General features: G+C 38.7%; 1 protein-coding gene across 2 annotated transcripts; it reads left to right on the forward strand.

The window, feature by feature from the left end:
- Positions 1 to 2: 2 nt before the first annotated feature.
- LOC145214240 (cullin-9-like) lies at positions 3 to 22,331 on the forward strand. Of its 2 annotated transcripts, XM_080082734.1 has the most exons (35): positions 27 to 51; positions 1,023 to 1,105; positions 1,178 to 1,335; positions 1,522 to 1,644; positions 2,256 to 2,394; positions 2,702 to 2,793; positions 2,908 to 3,061; positions 3,335 to 3,513; positions 4,346 to 4,463; positions 4,768 to 4,872; positions 5,045 to 5,136; positions 5,658 to 5,779; positions 6,337 to 6,496; positions 6,878 to 7,025; positions 7,203 to 7,279; positions 7,624 to 7,722; positions 7,860 to 7,958; positions 8,295 to 8,463; positions 8,876 to 9,102; positions 9,911 to 10,056; positions 10,715 to 10,798; positions 11,069 to 11,246; positions 11,587 to 11,718; positions 11,795 to 11,874; positions 13,796 to 13,925; positions 14,255 to 14,387; positions 14,697 to 14,827; positions 14,897 to 15,124; positions 15,265 to 15,393; positions 15,647 to 15,833; positions 15,996 to 16,167; positions 16,241 to 16,442; positions 16,781 to 16,977; positions 17,385 to 17,503; positions 17,725 to 22,331. In XM_080082734.1, the coding sequence occupies exons 3-35, from the start codon at positions 1,213 to 1,215 to the stop codon at positions 21,426 to 21,428; spliced, it is 8,178 nt and encodes a 2,725-aa protein (XP_079938860.1). In that variant the 5' UTR covers positions 27 to 51; positions 1,023 to 1,105; positions 1,178 to 1,212; the 3' UTR covers positions 21,429 to 22,331. The 2 variants fall into 2 exon arrangements, with proteins under 2 accessions (XP_079938861.1, XP_079938860.1); XM_080082735.1 differs by lacking the exon at positions 1,023 to 1,105 and having other exon boundaries at positions 3 to 51.
- The last annotated feature ends 973 nt before the right edge of the window (positions 22,332 to 23,304 follow it).

The raw sequence follows: 23,304 nt of genomic DNA on the forward strand, positions 1-23,304 counted from the left end.
TCAGTGGTTCTTAACCGGTGGGAAATTTCAATGTTTTCAGGAGGAAATTATGTAAGTCGGGTAACCAAACTCGGGCCCGAGGGTCGAATTAACCGTTGAAAGTTACTTTACCAAAATTTTTCCGCAACAACATGTAAGACTAATTTCACCAAGGTTTACAAGACACATACAAATCCAAATGCCGTTTGTTACATCACAGACAAGACTAAAGGAACAATGACTTTGCTATTTTGCTAATAAATGCCTTTCCTTGGTTCATTGTGATGCAATAAATGACTAATGCGCGCAGAGGAGACTAGCCTACTCAATATTCCAAAAAGTTTGATCTCTCACAGAAGCACTATTTGAACTAAATAAGATTGCAGTATACCTTTAAGGTCAAGACCAAATCGCTTCACGAGATTATTTCATTTAAAGATTAATTATTTTTTGTTAACGTAGGGCACAAAACAGGGTGACACTAAAACGCTGAATGGGCGGGACGTCGCGGAAACCGCTAAATATCGGGTAAATTGCTGACGGTTAGTGCTATTAGGGTTGATATACATATAGGTTTCATAATAGTATATGAATCAAAAAATTTCCCTGCCTAAAACTTATTTAGCTGTTTCCTAACATTCAGCTAAAATGCTTGGGCGGGAAGTCTCCCTCGGCCGCTGAATGTTTCCCTCGGTCACGGAAGGTATCCGGGGGACTTATTTTTAATGATTTTCTATTATAAAAACCTTATCCCAACCTTAATAGCACTAACCGTCAGCAATTTAACCCGATATTCAGCAGTTTTCACGACGCCCCGCCATCTCCTGCCCGTCCCGCCCATTCAGCGTTTTAGTGTCACCCCACAAAACATCATTATAAAAATAACAAATGGGAAATTTGAGGTTGGTGGTTGACTTTAGTGGGAAACCACACCGAAAAGGTTAAGAACCACTGCTTTAGTTCATAGGTAATTTCGCTTTTTTGGTGGTTTGATTTTCTTGTGTATGTATGCATAAGAATGTCTCATGTTTTGTTTTATACAGTTAATCTGAAAGCAAGGAAGCAGGATAAAGTTTTGTACAAAATTAATCTTATATCTTAGAGATGAAATATCAAGGGAAAAAATGTATAAAACAACATTGAATTATTTGCTTCTTAAAAATTTGAATTTATTTTTCCATTCTTTATTCTGGTGTAGAAACTCTGCGCAAATGTTGCTGCATTTGAATTTGAATGAATGTCATGAAAATGAGTGATCCACATGGACTAACTGTTGCTGTGGGAGAACATGAAACTCTGGTTGCCCAAGAGTTACTTCGACAAAGATTACTTCCAGATGGAAACCTGGAAAATCTGGTTAGTTTTTTTCATAGTTATTGCCGTAGAAATGTTAATTTGATATGGTCCTAAAGTGAATACATATTATGGTTTTATGCAGTAAAGAAAACCACATTTAACTTTGTTAATGTAACCTGTCAATCCCAGTTCATTATGTATATGGCAAATGCACATACAGAAATCTAAAAAAGAATGTTTTACAAGGTCCGGTGGAGCTTAACCAGTCAAAGCAGAAAGGTGAACACTTCCGACAACGAATCTTCAACAAGCTCAAGTGATGACAATAAACAATCGAAATATGTTTTTCTCTGGATGTCCAACCAAGAAGTAAGTACTGGTATGATGTTGCAAACATTGTGTTAATCAAACAATCAATTAAAATATTGTAATTAAACTTTTTATTTATCTCGAATAAAAAATCTACTAGGTTAGTAAAAGAGTAATAAAAAAAACAAAAAAAAATCAGCAAGAAAACATTCCAGTTACTTTGAGTTGTTAGGCTATGAGTATTTTTTCATGTATGGCAATATTTTTTTTGTACCCAGTTCTGTCACCTGTGTTGTACCAAACTCAAAGATAAAGCATTATTACACTACTGCCATTTTTTTCTTCAAAAATCTTAACAGTAACTTAACAAAGGAATTGTGATTTATCTGCAATCATTTCATAAATGTTTTTTGACTTCGTTAACTGGTTAACGCATTTTTTACTGAAGATTGCATTTAAATTGCTAAATTTTTTTAAGACGAGTGTTTAAACGTAATAATACAGAAATATCACCAAATCTGCATATTTTTGACATGGTTGGCCTTGTTCATGGTGTATATTTGTCTTTCTTGAAATGGGTTGATGCTTAAGTGCTTGTTATAGTCACTTGAAAGAAAATATCACCTCTGCCCCAGTAAGCAGTTTGTTATTTTAGCATGTTACATTTGCAGCTGATGGAGTGCTGTCCTCATCTCTACTTCACTGACACAAGCAATACACCAGCTAGACAATGTGATGAGCCCAGTGATGGCCAATCAGAATCTCAGGAAGCATCATCGGATGTTGAGGATCTTGATGATATGAGACACGGTAGTTATCTGTTTGCACAAACAATTCTTCATTTCAAAAAATAAAATTTTTCTGAATATACGCTTTTTGTATTTTTGTCTTTTTAATGTATTCCAAACTTTATTCATTACTGGCCAAAAATCTATCAGGTCTAATTACCCATTCTTCAAATACTGTAATTTCAAATAAAAGAGACACATTGTTTTCAATTCAACCATATATTTTCCGTTTTAATTTTTTTCCTTCTGTTTAATGTAGCAAAATGCATTCCTGGCTCTGGACTGAGCTTGGTAATATTTTTGATTAAAATTCATTCAATACTTGACAGATGTAATCAAGCTTGTGAACAGGGCAAGAAAACAAATGCATAGAGTGAAGAACATATCAAAACCTTTTGCAAGCCTTTCTCACACAATCAAGGTCAGTTTTGTATCTGCAAAAATTTGTGTCATGTGTATACATATTTATGTGGTGCATGTATTTATGTAAAGTATACTTAGTTTAAATGTCTTAAATGTACTTTAAACTTCTTAGGTTTTAAGCACTTATGCTGGACTGGGGTCTCTTTGTGGTGTTTTTCGTGAAACTGGTGCATTAGACCTCATTCTTGAACTTCTCTGGACAAATGATGTGGATACTCGCCGTGCAGCTGGAAGAATGTTAAGAGCCTTAGCACTTCACGATGCAGGTACGCAAACACCATGGATGGTATAAAGATGGTTAGGTTTTTTCAGGTGTTTTGCAAGAGCCTTATTTTTAGAAAAACCTGTATTTGCAGCTTTTGCTCATAAGTTTTATCAGGTTTTGTTTGTAAATTCTTGGTTAAACTGGCTGTGCTGCAAATCAGCGTAAACTAAGTTTTGTATTTAATTTTTAAATCACTTAGCTCCTATATAAAAAAAATTGAGAAACACTGATCTGATGGAAATGAAAAATAAGTATTCATTTTGGTTTATACCAGGTAGCAGAGCCTATGTACTTCTGTCCCTAACACAAGATGAGTCTGATGAAACAACTGATAGCCAGAAAAAACATTATGCTGATTTTGAAAATCGAGTCATGGTAATGGAAATGTTTGCTGAGACTGCATCTGGGGAGGAGGCCCATGCTGTTGCTTTGGACTCAGTCCAACTTCCACAGGTAAAGCATGGCTATAGTCTCAACATAATTTTAGACTTGCAATCCTTTTTAGAATTATAATCTGTTTGTTATGGGTTGTTATCAATTTTCTAAAAAAAGACTTTTTGTTTTTGTAAACAATGATGGGCATGTGTGGGCCACATAAAGTAGTGATATTGTGGAGGTGTGCCACAATGATGCTTATACTATGACGTAAGAGTGTAAGCAACTAAAATTTAAGTATTTGGATTCGCATTTGTTTGATGTGAACATGTACAATTGCCAAGTGAACTACTTTACTTGCTTGCTCAAACTTTAACCTTGAACAGGTTTGCTTAGGATACTAACAATCATGTAAAAACATCACTGTAATCTACAACACAGACCCAAAGCAAGCACGCACACACACAATAATTTTGTCTTTGTCTCTAACAATTCTTATTCCTAGTAATAACTCAGGATGCACTGAAGTTATAGTTGCCAAATCATTTCAACCGAAAAAGCGGTTTTGTTCAGCTTATGTATTGTAAGAGTTGTTTTTGAGACTCATAAATAGGTTCACCTGAATCAACAACACAAAGTTTAGCTAAAAAAAAACACATTAATGACAGGATCTTGGGTTGGGCCTATATTATTTGGTTTCTGGTACAGTGCGTCACAAGTATTTTGGATTCATAAACATAAAAGAGCAATTTTATACTTAAAATTTTTTTTTTCAATAATTTGCATTTTTACTGTTAAGTGAAGCTTTCATGTTGCGAAGTGAATCTAATTACCACCTCTGCTCAAGAGGCACAAACTGTGTTGTGAAACAGGTTGTTTGAGTAGAATATTAAACCAACAACCTCAACAGGTTCCTGGAAAAGCATTGTTCACTCTTATGAAGTGTTATCTCCGCGTCATGTCCTTGCTTGACACTGGAGGAAAAAACCAGCACAGCAACAAAAATCGTTCCTCATGGATGTGTTTAGGTTAGTTATTTTTAGCTTGTTGTGGGTTCCATGTTTTAGCTTTTTTATTTTTGGCCAAATTGATTATAACCCCTTCAGCTTTTTTAGTTGCCAAATGACACTTATTTTAACATTCTGCTCCATTTTGGGAAATTTACAAATATATATATTTTTTTTCAAATGCCAAAAACTGCTCAGCCAACCTTTCAGTTTAAATTGCTTTTCCTTAGCTACAATCCTTTAATCCCAAATAACAGTGTTTTGAGAAATTTTCGCATAACTTTCACACTTGAGTAGTTGTTAAAAGAACTACCTGCTGTTTTAGATGGGCAAGATGCGGATGAAGGGACATACCAATTTGAGGTTGCCATGGCAATATCAGACCTTATTCATGAACTGAACAGAATCATGGATTGGAATGGAATTTCACGTATGTGACTTACATAATATCTCTATCCTATTTTTCATACATAGTTGTCGTTTTTAGCTTGTTCAAACTACGTAAGTAAAAATGGTAAATTCAGGTTTCATGTTTATGTGTTTTTTTAAAAACAACAACAAATTATGTCATTATTGTTCCAAGATGTGTATGAATATTTCAGATCAAAGTGCTTCAGGCAACAATAGATCTGAAACAACAAAACAAGTTTCAGTTAAGCATAACAACTCTGAATCAACTGTGAAACCAAATGACGTAAGTTCACTTCTTCCTTGTCGGATTTGTTTTGCACAGAACAGTCACACATGACTGCACATGACTAAAACCAAAAATCTTCGTAATTTTCTAATGTGTGTATCCAACCTCTCCAGAAAACTAAATTTTGGCACTAACTGGTTAATATGAAAACATATGAATGAAAATGGGACACATTTTCTAACTTTGTTTTTTCATTACAAAGCTGTCAAAAGGCACTTACACTAAATGGAGTTCTGTTCAGTAACTTTTGACGCTTGGTTAACACACAGCCCCCGAACAACATTAAACAAACTGTGTTTTTAAGTGAACAACCTGTGTAGAATTTTTAAAGTTATTGATATGTTTTAAAAATTGGATTGTTAAAAATGAAAAGCAAAGAGACTAAAATATTGATGTAACCAAAGAACTTACTATTCATAAAATAAAAAATGTCATATCACTGAATGGTGATTTGTTGTTTGTTTTGTCCACAAATTTTATGTTTAAAAAAATTACATGCCTTTCTGTTGACTTTGTAGACGAGCCAAGTTGAAAGGCAGATTTCAAAACCTCTATTCGCTGAAAGATTGCACGATTCTACTGTAGACCCTTTATTATTGGCATCCTTGATAAAATCTGATCAACCATCAACTACTTACAAGTAATCACTGGTTTTAGATGATTTTCTCAGAAAAAATAGTCAGTGTAGCATATGAGGCATTTAACTATGATAGTTCCTCCATAGTATATTTTAATTTTTAAGTACTCATGTTGACAAAATGTTATGTCTATGTGTGTATGCTCCCATTAGCTAATAGAACTCATATAAATTAGAACATAAAATTGTAATTAAATATAGACCAGACCCTTTGAAATTGAATGTTATCAACCAATTGAACTGAATGAATAGATTTCATCAATTAACTACATATCCAATGTCTTATCAATCAATCTAATTAATTTCATAGCAAAAAAAACCTAGATGCCAGTAAGTCTTTATGTAAAAAAACTACTTGTACTATTTTAGTGCAATACTGCCAGCAATTTCTGTGTCTTAATAATATAATACCACGCAAAAAAATCTGAACAACCTGAAAGTTTTATCCTTTGAATTGAAACACAGCGATGTTTGTTGGATGAAATAAGTTGTTGATGCTAGATTATTAAATGCATAGGAATATTGGTCAGGTATAATTCTCATTTTACTCTGTACTTCAGGCACCCAACATCATTTTCAACACGAAGACAATACGCAAATTATGTCAAGTCAGTTATCAAGCCAGGTTATCGAGTCCGAGCTTGTCAGAGTTACCAGGATGTAAGTGAGGGAGACGAGGGTGTTTACCGACAACATAATGAATCAACTCCTCCTGTACAGGTCAGAGCATAATAAAAACGTGACATTTGTGTATTGAAATCCATTAAGGGTATGTGATACTATAGAAATCTTAGATTCATGATGCTTTTGATTAAAAAAATGATCAACAAAGTACACTGAATTATACTAGACTTAAATACGATGATGCGCTTACAATACATTTGCAACAAAAATATGTCTTCAGGTATTGTACACAAAAAGCATTGCAATTATGCACCTGTCTCATCGATACCTAAGCTGACACATGTACCAAAAAATACATATATATATGTTGTTTTTATGTAAACACATAGAGTATAGCATTTTTGTGGTTGTTACAACTACTGTCAGTCTCTCTATCCTCTTCAGAAGTTATCTAAGTAAAGTGAAATTTGTTTTTAGGTTTTCTGGCAAAGACTGAATAAAATGTATTGGGTCTACTGGCATCATTTGCAAATTGTCAGTGCAGGGGATTCAACCAAAGGTGCTGCAGACCCACCAAAGTTTGTGTCTAATCCTGAAACATCTACATTGTGGCCTTTACTCAGTGGTAAGGGATTCTTTAATTAAATGCACGGAACATTACTGTTTTGTTTTAGTGTAGCAACTGCTGGAACATATATAACTAAAATATGAATTGTTGACTGATAAACTCATATTATCATTTCTCAAAGTGCACAAATAAGCAGATTTTTTTTGGATGGTGTTACTAATTCAGTTTTTGCAGGTATGAGAAGCAAACCAAAGCGGATTTATGGTTTCAAGTCTGACCTACATGTGGAAGAATGTGAATCATCAGCACAGGTGCCTCTCACTTTATGTTTGCTATGTTGTAATAGCCACAGGAAAGTGAGTCAAATGTAAATGTGTTTTCTATGTATGGCTAAACTGTTGGTACTGATATGAATACTAAGTGATTGAATCATTATCCTTAGGCTTAAATGATATAACTCATGAAACACCCACAACCACCTTATTTTTCTTAAACTAAATTTTGCCTTACTATGTACTTTTTCTAGTTGCCATTTGTGATAACTGCGAAAATAAAAATTTTAATCGTTGGCTAAGCTTTACTAAACAATGTGTTTGACTGAGTATGCATTACCTAGTATGCATTCTTATGTGATTTATTTATTTTACCAATGCAGAGAAACCCCAACCAGTGTGAATGGTGGCTCCTACTCTTTTACATCAGCAAGTTGCCAAGAACCTCAAGGGAAAAGATGCGAGATTTAGTTACTGAAAAGGTGAACTTTGACAAGTTGTATGTGATCAAAAGTTTTTGTTTAATACTAAAACAACAATCAAATTTTATTCCATGTTCATTAAAAGTATGAGTTTTAAGTTTCTGTGTTATGTTTTAGATTTTTGTTACTTTTTGCAGTTTCCATTATGTAAGCATATGTCTATGGCAAGTCCTTCATTTGATACATGTCTTGAAATGATGCGACAACTTCTCCCAGAAACCACCCAGCAAGATAAGGTATCAAAAATTATCTTAAGGCACCCAATTGTGGCTGAGCAATACATTTGTGTATGGAATTATTGTATGTGATGATGATACAAATGATTTGTTACGATGCATTTAATTAGATAGGGATTGAAATCTTAGACATAGTATGCTGTGTATACCATCTGCCAATAATTTGCATAAAAAACCTTGGCCAATTGTGTACGCAAACTGGAAAGAATTGTTTATGCAAACTCTATATTGTGCCACATGTGCATACAAATATAATCTATTTATAAATATAACATCTATTCATAACCATCTATTAGTTTATTAATATCATTTGGTTGACCTTATATCTACTTGCAGGTGGCAATGGGAAAGTCACCATATTGTAAAATCCTGATGACGATTGTCCAAAAAGAGCAGGAAGCTTTGTTGAAATTAAAAGAGGAAGAAGAAAAACCGTCAACATCCCAAGAAACTTCACCTGCGAAAACCAAACCTGCTGTTGAAGAACCTGTCAGTGCTGACATTCGTAAGTAGTAAACTGTTGTGCAAACACATATATCAAGTTTCAGTTGGTATTGTGTACATGTAACTGGGATACAGCAAACCATTAATCCGGACCCAATTGGACCAAAAAAATTGTCTGGATAAGGCAAAAATCTGAATTAAATGACATCGATTTTAGTTCAAGTTTTACCACTTTAAAAATCATTTGTACCTCTTTTTGTTCGAAATAGGCCAAGATCTGGATTTACTGAAGCCAATTTAACCACGGTTTACTAATAAACATTCGACAAAAATAATGTTTTATTTCCTACACTTCAATACTCTTCATCTTAGGTATCCAAGCATGTAGTTTAATCTACTTAGGATATTTTTTATTCTAACGGCCTAATGTTGTATTTGCAAACATAGTGTACAATGTTTACATTTTCGTATAGCGAGCACAAGTTCTGCTCCACCTCCTGTTCCAGTTGCAAATAAATCTCCAATTGTTCCTCCGCATCCACTGCTTGAAGAGGAAGAGGACGAAGACAAAGAAGAGGATAATAAGGATGAACCGAATTACAGGAGCATGGAGGAATATGCACGTGCTGTTGAAATGGGACTTCGCATAACTTTGATACAAGATGATGCAACTGAAAAGAAATTTGGAAAGATGCTTTTGGTATGTTTTGTCTCTATAATGTAGCACTTTTACTTCATGCTGTAACAAACGTATTGATCATTGACTAAATCAGGAGTCACCAAACTACGCCCGCGGGTCGTATCCGGCCCTCGAGGTCATCCGATCCGACACGCGACCACATATTGATAACTTTACAACATTTTAAAATTAATGAACTCTTTGCGAATATTTTCATGCTACGACATATAGAATTAATAGTACCTGGTCTCGTAGGATTACAACGCCCAGAAATGATCCAAAGCCCGGTTGTTCCGTCACAGACAAAACTACAAGTGTTAATTGTGCGCGAACAATTGCTTTCAGGTGTTGCTTGTGACATAATATACAAGTATTGCTCGCAAACTCGAATCAACCGTCTTTTAGTTGGATTGTAGTAAGACCAACTTTTAGCGGTCCCATAAGAATCGCCTCGCGGGGCAAGTTGGAAAGACGGCGTTTAGGCCTGTCCCTGTAAAGTTGTAAACTATGCGGCCCTCGCGAATCATTGTTAAACTTATCCGGCCCGCAAAAGTTGAGTGATGAAAAAAGTTGAGTGACCCCTGGACTAAGTGAAAGATGTGGATATATATCATTAAAGCACGATATACCTACGATGCATGTTAAACATGTGCAATTCTCAGAGAAACTGAACATAAATTCAACACTGGGATCAGTCCTAAAACGTATATGGCTATGCAGACCAGCGATCATGACACATTCATATATAGATCCTCATATAGTACGCCAGGCCCATTCCATGCATAATACCGGATCTTGCGTCTCCTGAAAGAAATAATGCTTTTCTCAGGAGGAGGAAAATTTCCGTGTAGCAGAGAGGACTTGGAGGATGCAACAGGATGGAGAGAAATTGTCCACGATATCTACAAAGATGGAAAAGATGGAGAAACCTGCGAAAATTATCGTACTCACTGTTCTTCACAGCATCGTGTCAAGGTTTATTAAATTACTGCATAACAGACACTAAGAAGACTCAACCCATAGTTTTATCGTATAGCATTGAGTAAAAATTCAAAAAATCTTGCTCAAAATCGTCAAAGACTCTGTGAGCTAGTTCGTTATACAGGCATGCTAAGCCGTTTTCTGATAACTTCATAATACCCAACCGCTAGCTTTGGTCGCTGTCAACTTTTGCACTGTAGAAAGCGGTATCTCTAAAAGGTTCAAACACCTCCTGTCATGTGGAACTAACATTAAACATAGAACAAACGGTCGAAAGATATTTCACGATCCGGTGTTCCTGAGAACAATATAGTCGCTTAATTATTTTTTTTAAAACATAATTTTTAGTATGACCAAGTATTGCTCATCCAGCAGTTTTATTGTAAACAATCGAAATTTGTCTTGCAAGTTATGTCATTATCCTGATGAAGGCGTCTTGTATAGGACGTCGAAACGTCGATTGTTTACAATAAAACTGCTGGATGAGCAATACTTGGTCATACATTATGCCTGGCAGCAATAGCTTATTTCATAATTTTTAGTACTTGAGTTTGGATTGCATTTATCAATCAAGCAACCATCCAAGAATTATTCCATTTGAAAATTAGCGTTTGTGTTTCATGTACCTAAATGGCTTGCTTCGTTTTCCCAGAACTGACATCAGAGTGGCGGATCGTCGTAATGAAGTAGAGAGCATGTTTTCTGATATTCTATGTGCCTCCGAATCAACTGATGCGTAAGTTGTTTCGTAAAATGTTCGGTGCAAAGTTTACAGTATTTTTTTCTGATCTCCAATTTAGAATTCCAATCAGAAATTAGAAAGTCGCATGTAATTTAAAACAATCAGGCAATAGTTTGTTTTGTTTTTGGCAATACTTTGATTTGCATCCAAAACGTCCCTCGGATTAGTATTACCAAAAATGTTAAAAGCTGATAATGTGCGTAAAATGGCCAAATATGGAAATCCTGACGTTCAGTGTTAATATATTCTCTGTTATCTGCTCAGGTCTGTGGTCACGTGCTACATGAACTTAGTGACCTCGTGCATCAGGGAGCAGAGCAACGACACTCATGAACTTGACAGTCTGGAAATAGCGCTGGCCACTTCCGGTCATCTGAAAGCAGCATTTGACATCATTTCTCGATTTCCTTTTGACAAGAAAATTGCCGGGGCAGCAATGCATGTAAGAAATCAAAAGTAATAGCGGTTGCTCAAATTTGACAAGGGTACGAAAAGAGCAGTGTTCCAGTCTATATGCTTTGTACGTCCTCGCAATATACAACATATATTTTGTTAGTAGGAGCTGGTTATGACCAAGACTGCTTTGATTGTTACGAGTCGCGGGAGGTTTACTTTTCCGTTGTTTATGGCTTTCATTTCATGGTCACCTTTTCAGCTTGAGTGCCGCAAGGTGGCTACATTAGCCCATACGGCCAATCTCTTGTTGCCAACTGCACTGCAGACACCTTATGGGTCGAAACAGTGTGCACTGTCTGCAGCTTACAAACGTCTTATTTTGACAGATCATAAGCGCCATCATGGGAGCTCGTGACTTCTCATCAAACCCGAATGCGAATACGTCATACACAAACATCATAATTGCTATAATATCTTCAATAATGATGACTGGGGCGGCTGAATCGGCCAGTGAGAGGGTAAGGCATAGTAATGTTTTTGGAGCTAGGAAACGGACGATGTGGTTCAATAACTTATGTGCTAATTTGTTTTCAGAATTTAATACGCTTTTTTCTTCAAGCTGTCGAAAGAATCGTTAACAAATTGGCTGCTGATACTCTTGATTCCTACCCCAAGTGAGTTCCTTTATCCGTTATGATATTAAAAAAAAACAAATATGGTGTAGGCGGTGTTTTATACAGGGACGAAATAACGTTATTCGTTCTGGGAAATTTATTTTTTTCGTTCCAGTAGCGATATTTATGGGTCCCCTTCCCTGAAGGGGACACATATTGTTTTTGTCTATATATTTTTTTTCTTTTTTCTTTTTTTCTTTTTTTCTTTTTTTCTTTTTTTCTTTTTTCTTTTTTTCTTTCTAACGCAGATTTGTTCCCACGTTTTGGTCAAGAAAGAATGGTTCAAACTTTTTAAAATTTACACATATTACAGATATTGGTCTAAAGATGGTCCATGTGAATTTTGACCCCGTTTGATCCCTCGGTTCACCCACAGCCCCCCAAAACGTGAAATTTTTAGCGCGGATTTGTTCCCACGTTTTGGTCAAGAAAGAATGGTTCAAACTTTTTCAAATTGACACACATAATAGGTATTGGTCTAAAGATGGTCCATGTGAATTTTGACCCCGTTTGATCCCTCGGTTCACCCACAGCATCCCAAAACGTGAAATTTTTAGCGCGGCTATTGTTCCCACGTTTTGGTCAAGAAAGAATGGTTCAAACTTTTTCAATTTTACACACATTACAGATATTGGTCTAAAGATGGTCCATGTGAATTTTGACCCCGTATGACCCAGAGGTTCACCCACAGGCCCCCGAAACGTAAATGTGTCTAACGCTCGTTTGGTCAAGAAAGACACTGTAGGCAGAAGTACCAAGAGAGTAACTCACTGGTTTACGATAGCGGGAGGGCTCAGCTTGACGTCGGTCAGACGTTTTACGAGACATCGTTTCAGTGATTAGAAATCAGCTGTTTTGCACAGCAATGCTATGTCGTTTTATTAAGTTATCACTCACATTTTTAGTTTTGGCGAAGGTTTTACACCTATGACGTGATTTAAGCCTAATAACCGTGCTTCGGTTTTGTATATGTCAAGAAAAACTTTGTTAATAAAAGTTAAGATGAAAAAATTAACTTGACTTTTTTGCCAAATAAATGTTTTTTTAAATGCTCGCTGTCAGGTTGGCCGCCGCATGATCACGGGTTACTTAAGGTCAACTAGTCGGTATTACAAACACAGCTCAGAACTTTCTTCATAACATAGCGTTTTTTTAACAATCAATTTAGGAGTCAATACTCAAGGCATGTATAAATTAGGCTTAACAGTATTGTTGAACACGAATGACGGCGTGCTATTGAAAACGGTGTCAAAAGGTCAAACAGTCGTTTGGCGTGTGCACCCTGAGAGTTTACTACAGGTCAATGGTACTCGTTTTGCGAAACAAAGTTAAATGAAAAACAATTTGTTATGTATACACTTGTAGCAAATTGCTTTTTAATTTAAAGTGTCTGTAACACAACTGTTACAGCTTTCTAAAAAAAATTGCCCGACCTTGGAGGACTATATCTGGGTTAAAGCAAGAGATTAGATTTAAGTCTTTGTTACGTTTTTTTAATGTTTTTGTAATTACATGACAATAATAGTGCAAAAAGAATACGAACAATTTTTTTTATTGTTGGGTTAATGCTTTCTAAAAATTTGTCCTTAAGAATGTAAAAATCACCGCAACATTTGTTTACCGTAAATCCGCACAAACATGCGTGTGGGGACCCATTAGTTTTTGTTTACAAAAACAATCATATGTGTAGATCAAATGATGTGTATAGTAAATTGGTAAATATCGTGTAGAATATATAAAATGGAAGTATATCAGAAAGCCACCCTTCTAGTTCAGGTTATTACGGTCTGACCGAAATAAATTTATAGCGGCATTTTTCAGTATTTTTATCTGAACAAAAGGATATCTTATCTTGGGGTTCACAACTCCAGCGCTGGTTTGTAGCCTTAAAGATATGAACCAATATGTTTTGTGTTGCCAGTTCTGAAGATAAGTCGAAGGTGTTGCTGGATGCGTGTTGCATCATCTGTATGATTATACGCAAAGATCAGAGCAAATCTCTTTTGGTGGAAAAGGAGCGACTTCTCCGCATCGTCACTACTGGAATCAGGGTAAAGAGCCAAATTAGCAAACTGGCTTATTTAATCCAATGAAGAGTATAAACCCTACGAACCTGTGAAAGTTAACTAAAATGTCTTGATTTGGCCAGATTAGCTATTGAACGTGCGCACTTAATAAGGCTTATTGGTTATTTAGTTAAATAGCGGCCTGAACGTGAAATAAAAAGGGATGTTCAAATTGAACAACGATTTGGGAGACAGCTTATCATCAAACAGTTGTAATAGTATTTTACATGACAATAACACAATAACAAATTGATAGAGGACATTTCGACTCACTTGGGGAGCTATTTTTTAGCCCCATTTTTTTAATTCCACAGGCTGTTCCCAATGTTTGCCAGCTGCGCAGAATGCTGATGCGCATGAAAGGTTTGGTTGTTTCTATGTCTCAACGTGACGTACTTGATGACGTCGATGATGACTCGAAGGAGGATAAATACGTGGATCTGCCGGGTGAGCGAAATATGAAAGTGAAACTGACAATAGTCGTGGAAAGTGTAGTTTTCTTTACTGCTGTAAAAAATATCGTCATTCTTTTTAATAAACGGCGCACGACCAAAGAGCACGCTTTGTAAATATGAAATTTCGCATATTTTGGGTAACTTTATTTTATTCTCTTGACTGAGCTCGAATGTGTTTTTGTACACAACACTTTGTATGTTAGAAAGTGAATCCGAAGATGTCCGAAGAAATTCGAAGATGTTTCCTTATATATATATGCACACACTAAAATGTTAAGTTCCTTTTTTTTGCAATTTGCAGAGGATGGGTTTACTATCGGTCATTTCAGTGCCAATATAAAGCACGGTGATCTTGAAGAGGAATTCAACGAGTGTTTGAAAACGATTCGGCAAAAACAACATCAGGAGGCAAGAACCGCTACTAGCAATTTGGTACGAATATTACACACAAGTTTTCTTTACTTTATGTAACCTATTTGTAACCAACAAATCAATGTACAGATACGAAACACTGTGTTGCCTCTTCTGCGTAAAAGCTCTCTTTTGTCCAACGTCTATTTGCGTTGCCTAAACCAACTCAAGGAATTCATAACTGAGCTGAGCGGCATGACGCAAGAACTCAGTGTGCTCTTGCTCGACACCTACTGGTCAGAGTTGGTGTCATCACTACATGGCGTACTAGAGCAGTGTGCGTCAAGCGCTGAGGTTTTAAAGTCCACGTTACACGAGGTAAAGTGTTTGTTTCAAATTTCTACAGGCATTTTTAAACTGAAATTGTCATGTGGAATGTAAATTAGTTGCTAGCATTGTTTTTGTTGCGTGGCCTTTTAAACAAACTTATACAACCTTTATGACAATGTTTATTGCAGCTTGCTGGTGATTGTATTTCGTGTTTGTTGGTACTTTCTGAGATGGACAGAGATTTTGCGGTCGAATTGTGTGGATTGGAGGCAAAACAAACCATCACAAGACTTGTGGACAAACATGGCACTGTGCCGGTACATATTGTAATATTGAACGTTATACTAGAAATTAGGCATTTGGTGCTATTGATTTGTGGCACATAATGTGCAAAGTTCATTCAGTAATTCTAAAAAAGTAGAAATCAAGATTAGTATACTTTGCTATGGGTTTGTCATCATCATTGAGATAAAGTAAAAAAGCCGTTTCTAAAACCCTCTTTTTCAAAAACTAATCGTGCCTAAAGACAATGAAAACCACCGCCCTTACAACTTATCCGATGGTTTGCAGAAAGCAAATGAACTGAAGGAATTGGTGACGTCATGTGAGCGACATCGTGCGTTGCATAGCAAGTTACTGGCGGTGGTATTAGGTGGTTGCATTTCAACAGCGCTACGTTGTGTTGAAGATGCAAGGCGACGACAACGACCAATCAACGTTCCGCTATTTGACCAATTGCTCGACAACTTGTGTAGAGGTATATTTGAGTTTGACATGGGATATAACTGGATGTTTTTGATTGGCTGAGCATGTTGTTATTATGACGTATGACGTGTTCGAATGCTTCTATACTATAGATTAAAGATAGGGCGTAAGCGTTGCGCGTCCTGTAAAAACGAAATATCACAACTTGTTTCAGGTGCTGACGTTGAAATGAAGGAAGACAAATGTTTCGATCGTCTGGAAGTTTCCACCAATCAGCGTCAAGTGAGCAAGTTGACCGATGGTAACCCCAAGACGTATTGGGAAAGCAACGGCAGCTCGGGTGCTCATTGGATCAATATTTTTATGCGAAAGGGCGTGGTTGTAAGGTACGTCATTGTCCTCCGAATGTTACGTCATCAGTTATGATGTCATTGTTGTAACATTTTATTCCGTTTATAGAAAGTTGACAGTGCTGGTAGCCCAGGAGGATTCAAGCTATATGCCCGCGAGAATTGTTGTTTTGGGAGGCACTACGTCATCTGACGTCACCACCCAGCTGTCTTGCGTCACACTTTCGTCGACAGATCGTGAAGTTGTGATATTAGAAAACGCGAGAAGATACTGGCCAGTGGTTCGGATCTCTATTCGTCGTTGTCAGCAGGTACGTTGAACCAATCTATTCGCTGTAGCGGAAGGCCACAAAATAATTGACAGTTGTTGTGCTTTAGTTGAAGTGTACATGTTCACTCTGTGTCAAAAGGTGTGGAAACAGAACTTCGGAAACTAAGCAAAATAGGATATTTGACCCGTCTCTATGGTTTCGAAACTAAAACTCGTGTAATTTTAAATTTTAAACTTTGTATATTTTACTTCAATGTGCTTAAAAATATTTGAGTTTGCAATCAACCAACAGTACATGAAATTAATTATGATTTGCGATCTTAACAGAGCTCGTTGAACACTTTTTCCAATCTTGCGCAACCACTATACATTAAACAGGGAGGTATCGATACCCGAATACATGGTGTCGAGGTTGTGGGACCAAAACCATCGTTCTGGCCCATACTGCGAAGACAACTCTACATACGAACAAACCTGACGTACAGTGTGCAGTCTCAAACGTGGGTCGCTGAAGCTGTGAAGATCAGTCAGTCAATTCCCTACCACCAACATGCTATACTTGAATTGACAGACCGGTATGTGTTTTTTGAGGGTTAGCTGGAAGTAGCAAACTTGTTTTAAATTGTATGACAATTGTGTGCCTATACCAATTGCCCATCAATAGACTCATTATATTTTTCGGAATAAAAATGCTCGTTTTTAAGTTTAACAACTCATCGTTGATTACTCATAAACAGTAGGGTAAAAATTATGCAAAAAAAGTTTTACACAATGTTAAATTGAAGATTGGAGCAAATGTTTTCATGTTATTACCAACTGCGCAGTGATTGGTTGGTGGTAGTTTTTCTGGGACCCAAGCCAAGATATAAAAGCATAAGCGTTTTCGTTCCGTTTAACAAGTTGTTAATTGTTTTCCAGTATTAGCGGCCCAGGATATATATTATCTTCTTATAAATAAACTGCTTTATTTGTGAACTTTCAGAATCACCAAATCCCTGCAATTTGAGCAAAAATTCGCAAACGACTTTTTACCGAACTCGGAATCAGCTTTAGTGCTTGGTCAAGCTTGCAGAACCTCCTTGTCTGCTCCTATACTAACTGGTAAGTATTGTTAGTTGATTGGTCAATAATAGCTCCTTGTCTGTCTCACAGAAAAAACAAACATTGGCATTAGGTTTTAATCCAAATATGTCGATTTTGCCACTCATCACGGAAAATACATGTCGTTCATTAAAAAACTTAAAATTGTTGCAAACAAAGCATTTTAATTCAGATGCGTTCGTTAATATTTCGTAGTTATGTTTATAATTTTTTGGTTATAGCCATTCTGCAAGAAACTGATGGCAACTCGCTTCTCTACCGTCTACTTATGGCTTACGTCGAGGCAGTAACTCAACAGAGAACATCATCCGACCAGAAAGCATTTGCCTCCAAGCTTCGGCGCCTCACTCGGCTGCTTGTCGACCTCGACTCCCATGACCAACCCGTTGCGGCATCCGATGGCAGCAAAAGGCCGCAGAACTCCAGCAACTTCTCAATGTGGACAAAGCGGGTTCACTCGAAGGCGGGAAAGCTTAGCAACGTGGAAAGCTCGAAGATGTCGACCACAGAATCAGTGGGATCTGGTGCAAATGGTGCTGGAACCAGCGACCGCGACGCCACAACAGAACTCAACGAGGATAACTTCGAGCTAGAAAGTCACGTGAATGACGTATGCAAGTGCTGGTCACGTGTAGTCGAGTCAAGGTTCGGCGATCACGTTAAAATGGTGTTTGCTGGCACAAATGAGTCTGTTTCAAAAACCGAAAGCTTAGAGGCGTGTCACAAGCTGGTAAAGGAATTTGACTTCCTTCAAGAATGTACACGCCAAATATTCGGCCCCCGGGTCCAGTTTTCTGTGGCGTTTGCTGCTGGAGTGTGGAACAGCTTCATGGGACTTGGGGAATCGGATGCCATGCGTGTGTCAGTGTCAAGCTGTCACGCTATTCACAGCCAAATAACTGGCAAAGACAAATGGAAACACACGGCACCGGGTGTGTCCCTGGATCAACTGTTGACAGTCCTCAAAACAGTATCTGGTTCTGACTTCTGTCGTGTTTTTGAGCAAGTCTACTCCACATCGCTTCAAAATCGCCTCCTGTGCCCGAACTCGCACGTTGATTTCGACAAGGAACAACGCATCATGGTCGAACTCCAACCTTGCTTTCCTGATCGCCGACCGATTGCCATGGTGCAAGACGCAGCGTATTCGCGTAACCAATGGAGACACTTCCTGGATGACTGTTTAGAGCGGTACGACATTGCAAACTTGGACGGTGCACCCGCAACCGAAAAAATGTGGGAAAACTACCAGGACTTACGGAAAGGACAATTCCAAGTCACTGTTCTTCGCCCAAGCGCATGGAATTTGAAGCCTATTCGCAAAGACGCTGTCGATTCGGTTGTTTCCAACCTCGATAAACGCCTGTCGACATTTCTGCGTCAATACGAGATGTTTGGACGGCAGACATCATTGCTCCGAAGACCCAGTTTTAACAACCGCGGCCAATCGCTACACTGGACAACAGAGGGCGTGGCAGAGATTTGGGACACAGTAAACCGCGTGGAACTTCGGGTTACGACATCACAAATGCTTTTGTTGATGCACTTTAACCACGCTGACGAGGTCACGTTTGATGAATGGCTTCCTGGACTTGGCAAGCAAGAGGCCACCGCGCTACAACATCTTGTTAGTGCTGGTGTTATATGCTTCCAAGGTGACGCTAAGTACAGGGCAGCTGGGGACATAAAACATGACATGGATTGTGTTCCTGATGGGGAAGACGAAATCCTGTCCGCGTGGAACGCGCAGGAGCAGACAGAAAAGCACACGGAGCGGCGAAATGCCATCATTGACTGCGCCATTGTACGCGTGATGAAGAAAAAACAGGAGTGTCTTGGCGATTTGCTGATAGAAAATGTAATGAGATATTGCCACGACCCAGATTCGTCCGAATTCGCCCCGGAAGAGGGTGCAAGTCATGAACCCTTTCTTCCACTAGCCCGTGCAGTCCGCGCACGATGCGAACACCTCATCCATTTGGGCTACCTTCTGCGTAATGACTTCACCCCTCAGACTGTGATGTACAACCCTGGTCCAGTCGAACAAAAGCAAGAAGAAAACGGGGAGTCTTCCGCTAATGTACAAAGTAAAGATCAAGGAGTAGATATAAAGGCCCCATCCTGGCAGGTTGATGTGCCTTTAAAGGATAGCATCCTGACAACAGAGAGCGTACTGGTTGAGGTGGATACTTCTGTCAGTAGTAAATTGTCGCGAGCAAAAAAACTTACAAACGGAAAAAACAAGGCGCCCAAGCCCAGCGGGTACAGCGCACCAAACCTTGTGTTTACTGACCCTTCTACCACCACGCTCAGCAGCGATCAGGTTTGCGCAAAGCTGAAAGAAACGTTCGCCAGTCTCGCGTCTATACTGGCTGTCAGTTTTGACATCAGCGAAGCACTAGTAATTGAGTTTGACTGGAACGTGGACAAATTGATCGAGAGCTACATGGTCAGTCCAGCAAAGACCCTCTCATCCATCGGTATTACGTCAACGAATTCACCACCTGTGACGCCGGAAGATGACGCGGCCTGTCCTGTCTGCTTGAACACTCTTGTTTTTCCTGACTCTGTTACGCCACCGTGCGGTCACACATGTTGTAAAAATTGCTGGAAAACCTACCTTGAACTACAGCTGGTACAAGACACCTCAGCCAACACAACATGCCCGGTAAACGACTGCAAATCTCGCGCGATAACCTCTCTTTTTAAATCGGTGCTAGATGGCGATAAAGTGCAGTTACAAAAGCATGAGGTGGCGCTGGTGAGATCTTACGTGCAGTCGGACCGTGCTCTTTCGTGGTGTCACAATCCGAAAGGCTGCGAAAGGATTTTGCGCAAAAACGCTGACAGCAATGACAGTGGTTGGTGCTCGGCGTGTGGGTGGCAGACATGCTTCGCCTGCACTTATGTCGAAGCTCACTACCCAGCAAGCTGCGGTCATATGTCACAGTGGGTGGACGATGGCGGTTATTACGAGGGCATGAACGAGGACGCACAGAGCAAGCACTTGGCGCGCCTTATCGCCAAACGCTGCCCAAACTGCCAGGCCAACATTGAGAAAAATGACGGATGTCTGCATATGAAATGCGCCAAGTGCGGATACGATTTCTGCTGGCGCTGTCTGCAGTCTTGGCGCCCATCCCATCGCGATTACTACAACTGTAGCAGCAAAGTTAGCAAGCTGGCACATTCAGGACAGAAGTTTATCGAGTACAGCAAGCGATGTCAGTACCACAACCAGGCTAAACAGTTTGCTTATCGTGTTCACGGGCGCATAACTGCTGCTCGAGACGCTACTCTTTCTCTTCCGCAAGTTCAGTTCGCCATTGACCTGTGCATGAAACTCGCGCAATGCCGGAAAGTGCTAGCCTACTGCAACGTCTTCAACTATTATTCCACGGATACGGAACGCATGAATGCAATTGGCCTACACTCCTCTGCATTGGAAAACAAGACTCTCGAACTTCAAGCCCTAATGAGCGAAGTCCTGCTGTCATCAGCCGACATCCAATTTGCTTTGGGTGCCATACGAAGCGATGTCGTCGTAACCGGTCGTCGCGTCATGGCTGAGTGTGACGTCATGCTGGATAACATTCTCGTGTTCTCGAAGCAGGACATGAAGGTAGCGGCCGCGAAGACTTCGGCTGATTCGGGTTTGACCGATGGCGAATCGCAGCTTCCAGAAGATTCTGAAGGAAAGCAGGATAATGAGAGGTTTGGGTTTCTGCTTAATGGAAGACCTGCTGGAATGTCGGATGAAGACGCATCTAGTGAAGAGCACTCATATTCGTACAGCAGTGACAGCAGCGATAATGTAATGAGCATGCAATCTACATCGGATGAAGAAGAGGAAGAGGACGACGACATTCAGGAGAATTTTTTTAGCTACGATGAGGATGCGGACTTCCATGCCGATGTGTGGTGATATTTCAAGTGGTGCAAAATATTGGTTTCTGTACTTGGAAAATGGTGTCAAACATTTTTGCTTCAAACTTTGGTGAAATTTAGCCTTTTTTTTCTTCGTTGACTTAATCGATTTTAGTTAATTTGTTGGGTTCTTATGAGTCGCTTCCTTACTTTTTTGTCTGTTTCACCACACCTCTCCTTCTTAGTAAAAAAAAGTTTGTTAAATTTAGGCAACTTTTATACAAAAAAAGTGTTTTAAACCCAGCCAATCATGTCACAATTTATGTGTTACCAACATGGGCGCCGCCACGTAGGGGCAAGGGGGGGGCACTCTCTCCCCCCCCCTTGGAATTTCAGTGTACCTCAATTTAACATTTAGCAGCAAACCTAATTAAAGTGGCAGCGCGGGGATTTGTGACATCGTTCAATGCTTTAACTTTTAGGCAACTCAATTGTGAAGTATACGATTTATGGGTTCATATGTAACAAATTCTTGATGCGGTAAAGTATCAGCCAAAATTTGCCCCCTCTTGCAAAATTTTCTGCCGGCGCCCATGGTTACAACATCTAATGTTACCTGTGCATTGACAATACAGGGGTTCATCGTGATTTAGGTTATTTTTTGGACCAGGTATTGTTGTTTCAACAATGTTCTTTTCGTTTTAATATTTTGCCTTCTTCACCAACAGATAACTCGTGTTGAGCGAAATGATCGTTGGTTTTGTGACAAGTTCATTCGTTCCATGTTGTTCTTATACATTGTTTATTGTTTCCACGTGGTTACCTTGGTGATGAACGCTTGTACTGTTCTACCGTGCCATGATTCTTTTGGAGTTGTTGTTTGACCGTCGTTTTTCCACTGCTTAAGCGTTGCCCGTGGCAACCACATTCTCCTGTATTTAATACAGGTACATGAGAAGTGTGTGAATGTAAAACTTCAACTCACAACAAAAGGTAACCGCGACTACTACTGAGCTACACAAGTTGGGTAGTATATCAGCCATTAGAATAGAATCAACTAATCTACCTTATTGGCATTGTTGCCCTCGATCTAGCCTACATACTAAAACTGAAAAAGGCAGGAAGAAAAGACTGCGATTTCATAGCCTAACAACAATTTTGATAAGAAACGAACAAATTTCAGAAATTATGGGACCTTTACGTTATCTTACGGTGTAGCTGTGTGCTTTACAGCCACAAGTCTCTATGTAGAGCAGTGGTTTGCAGACCCCCAAGGGGTCCCTGAGATGGTGTCAGGGGGTTCGTGGAGGCAAACATTTTTAGTACCATTAACCAACAGAAGAATATTTTATAAGTTTTTGAACCGTTTTTACAATCCTGCATACAAGTGCAGACTGTTTATCAAACCTTTAGGTCACGAAAAATACTGTTTGTGATTGTTATCTCCATTGTGACATCACAACGCACATGAAAAACGGAATTTACAATGCTTTGTTTCGACTTTTGTAGTTTTTACACTAGAAAGTTTATCTTCTTGTTGCTACTGTACAGAACTTCATTGAGATTTAAGGACTGTGAAGGTTGATTAAAATACTGCCCAAAAAGTATAGAAACGTATAATGCAAGAAATGTGGAACATAGATAGACTAGCAGTAAATCACGTTGGGGGTCCGCTGGCGTATAAAATTATAAAAGGGATCCGGGACTACAAAAAGGTCGGGAACCACTGATGTAGAGAGTGGAGACATTTTTAGAGATTTGTGTTTGCAGCCACAGTGTTTGGCAGTTGTGCGCATGCGCAAAAATGCTGCATGCGAGACGTAGTGGAAGAAAGCGCTGTCGCCAGACATGTCTAAAGTAAGGAAATCAAGCTCTAAAAGGCGGTAGAGATGAAGTACCAAAAAACAACACTTTCCAACTGCCAAGACATATCA

The sequence above is a fragment of the Phallusia mammillata genome, chromosome 2 (assembly GCF_965637545.1).
Source record: "Phallusia mammillata chromosome 2, kaPhaMamm4.hap1.1, whole genome shotgun sequence".
NCBI lineage: Eukaryota > Metazoa > Chordata > Ascidiacea > Phlebobranchia > Ascidiidae > Phallusia > Phallusia mammillata.

Excerpts from the sequence above, each read along its gene's own strand:
- LOC145214240 (XM_080082735.1), top strand. The coding sequence starts at position 1,213 with ATGAATGTCATGAAAATGAGTGATCCACATGGACTAACTGTTGCTGTG. Across the intron at positions 1,336-1,521 it reads ATGGAAACCTGGAAAATCTG|GTCCGGTGGAGCTTAACCAG; the intron begins GTTAGTTTTTTT and ends ATGTTTTACAAG. Across the intron at positions 10,799-11,068 it reads GCCTCCGAATCAACTGATGC|GTCTGTGGTCACGTGCTACA; the intron begins GTAAGTTGTTTC and ends TTATCTGCTCAG.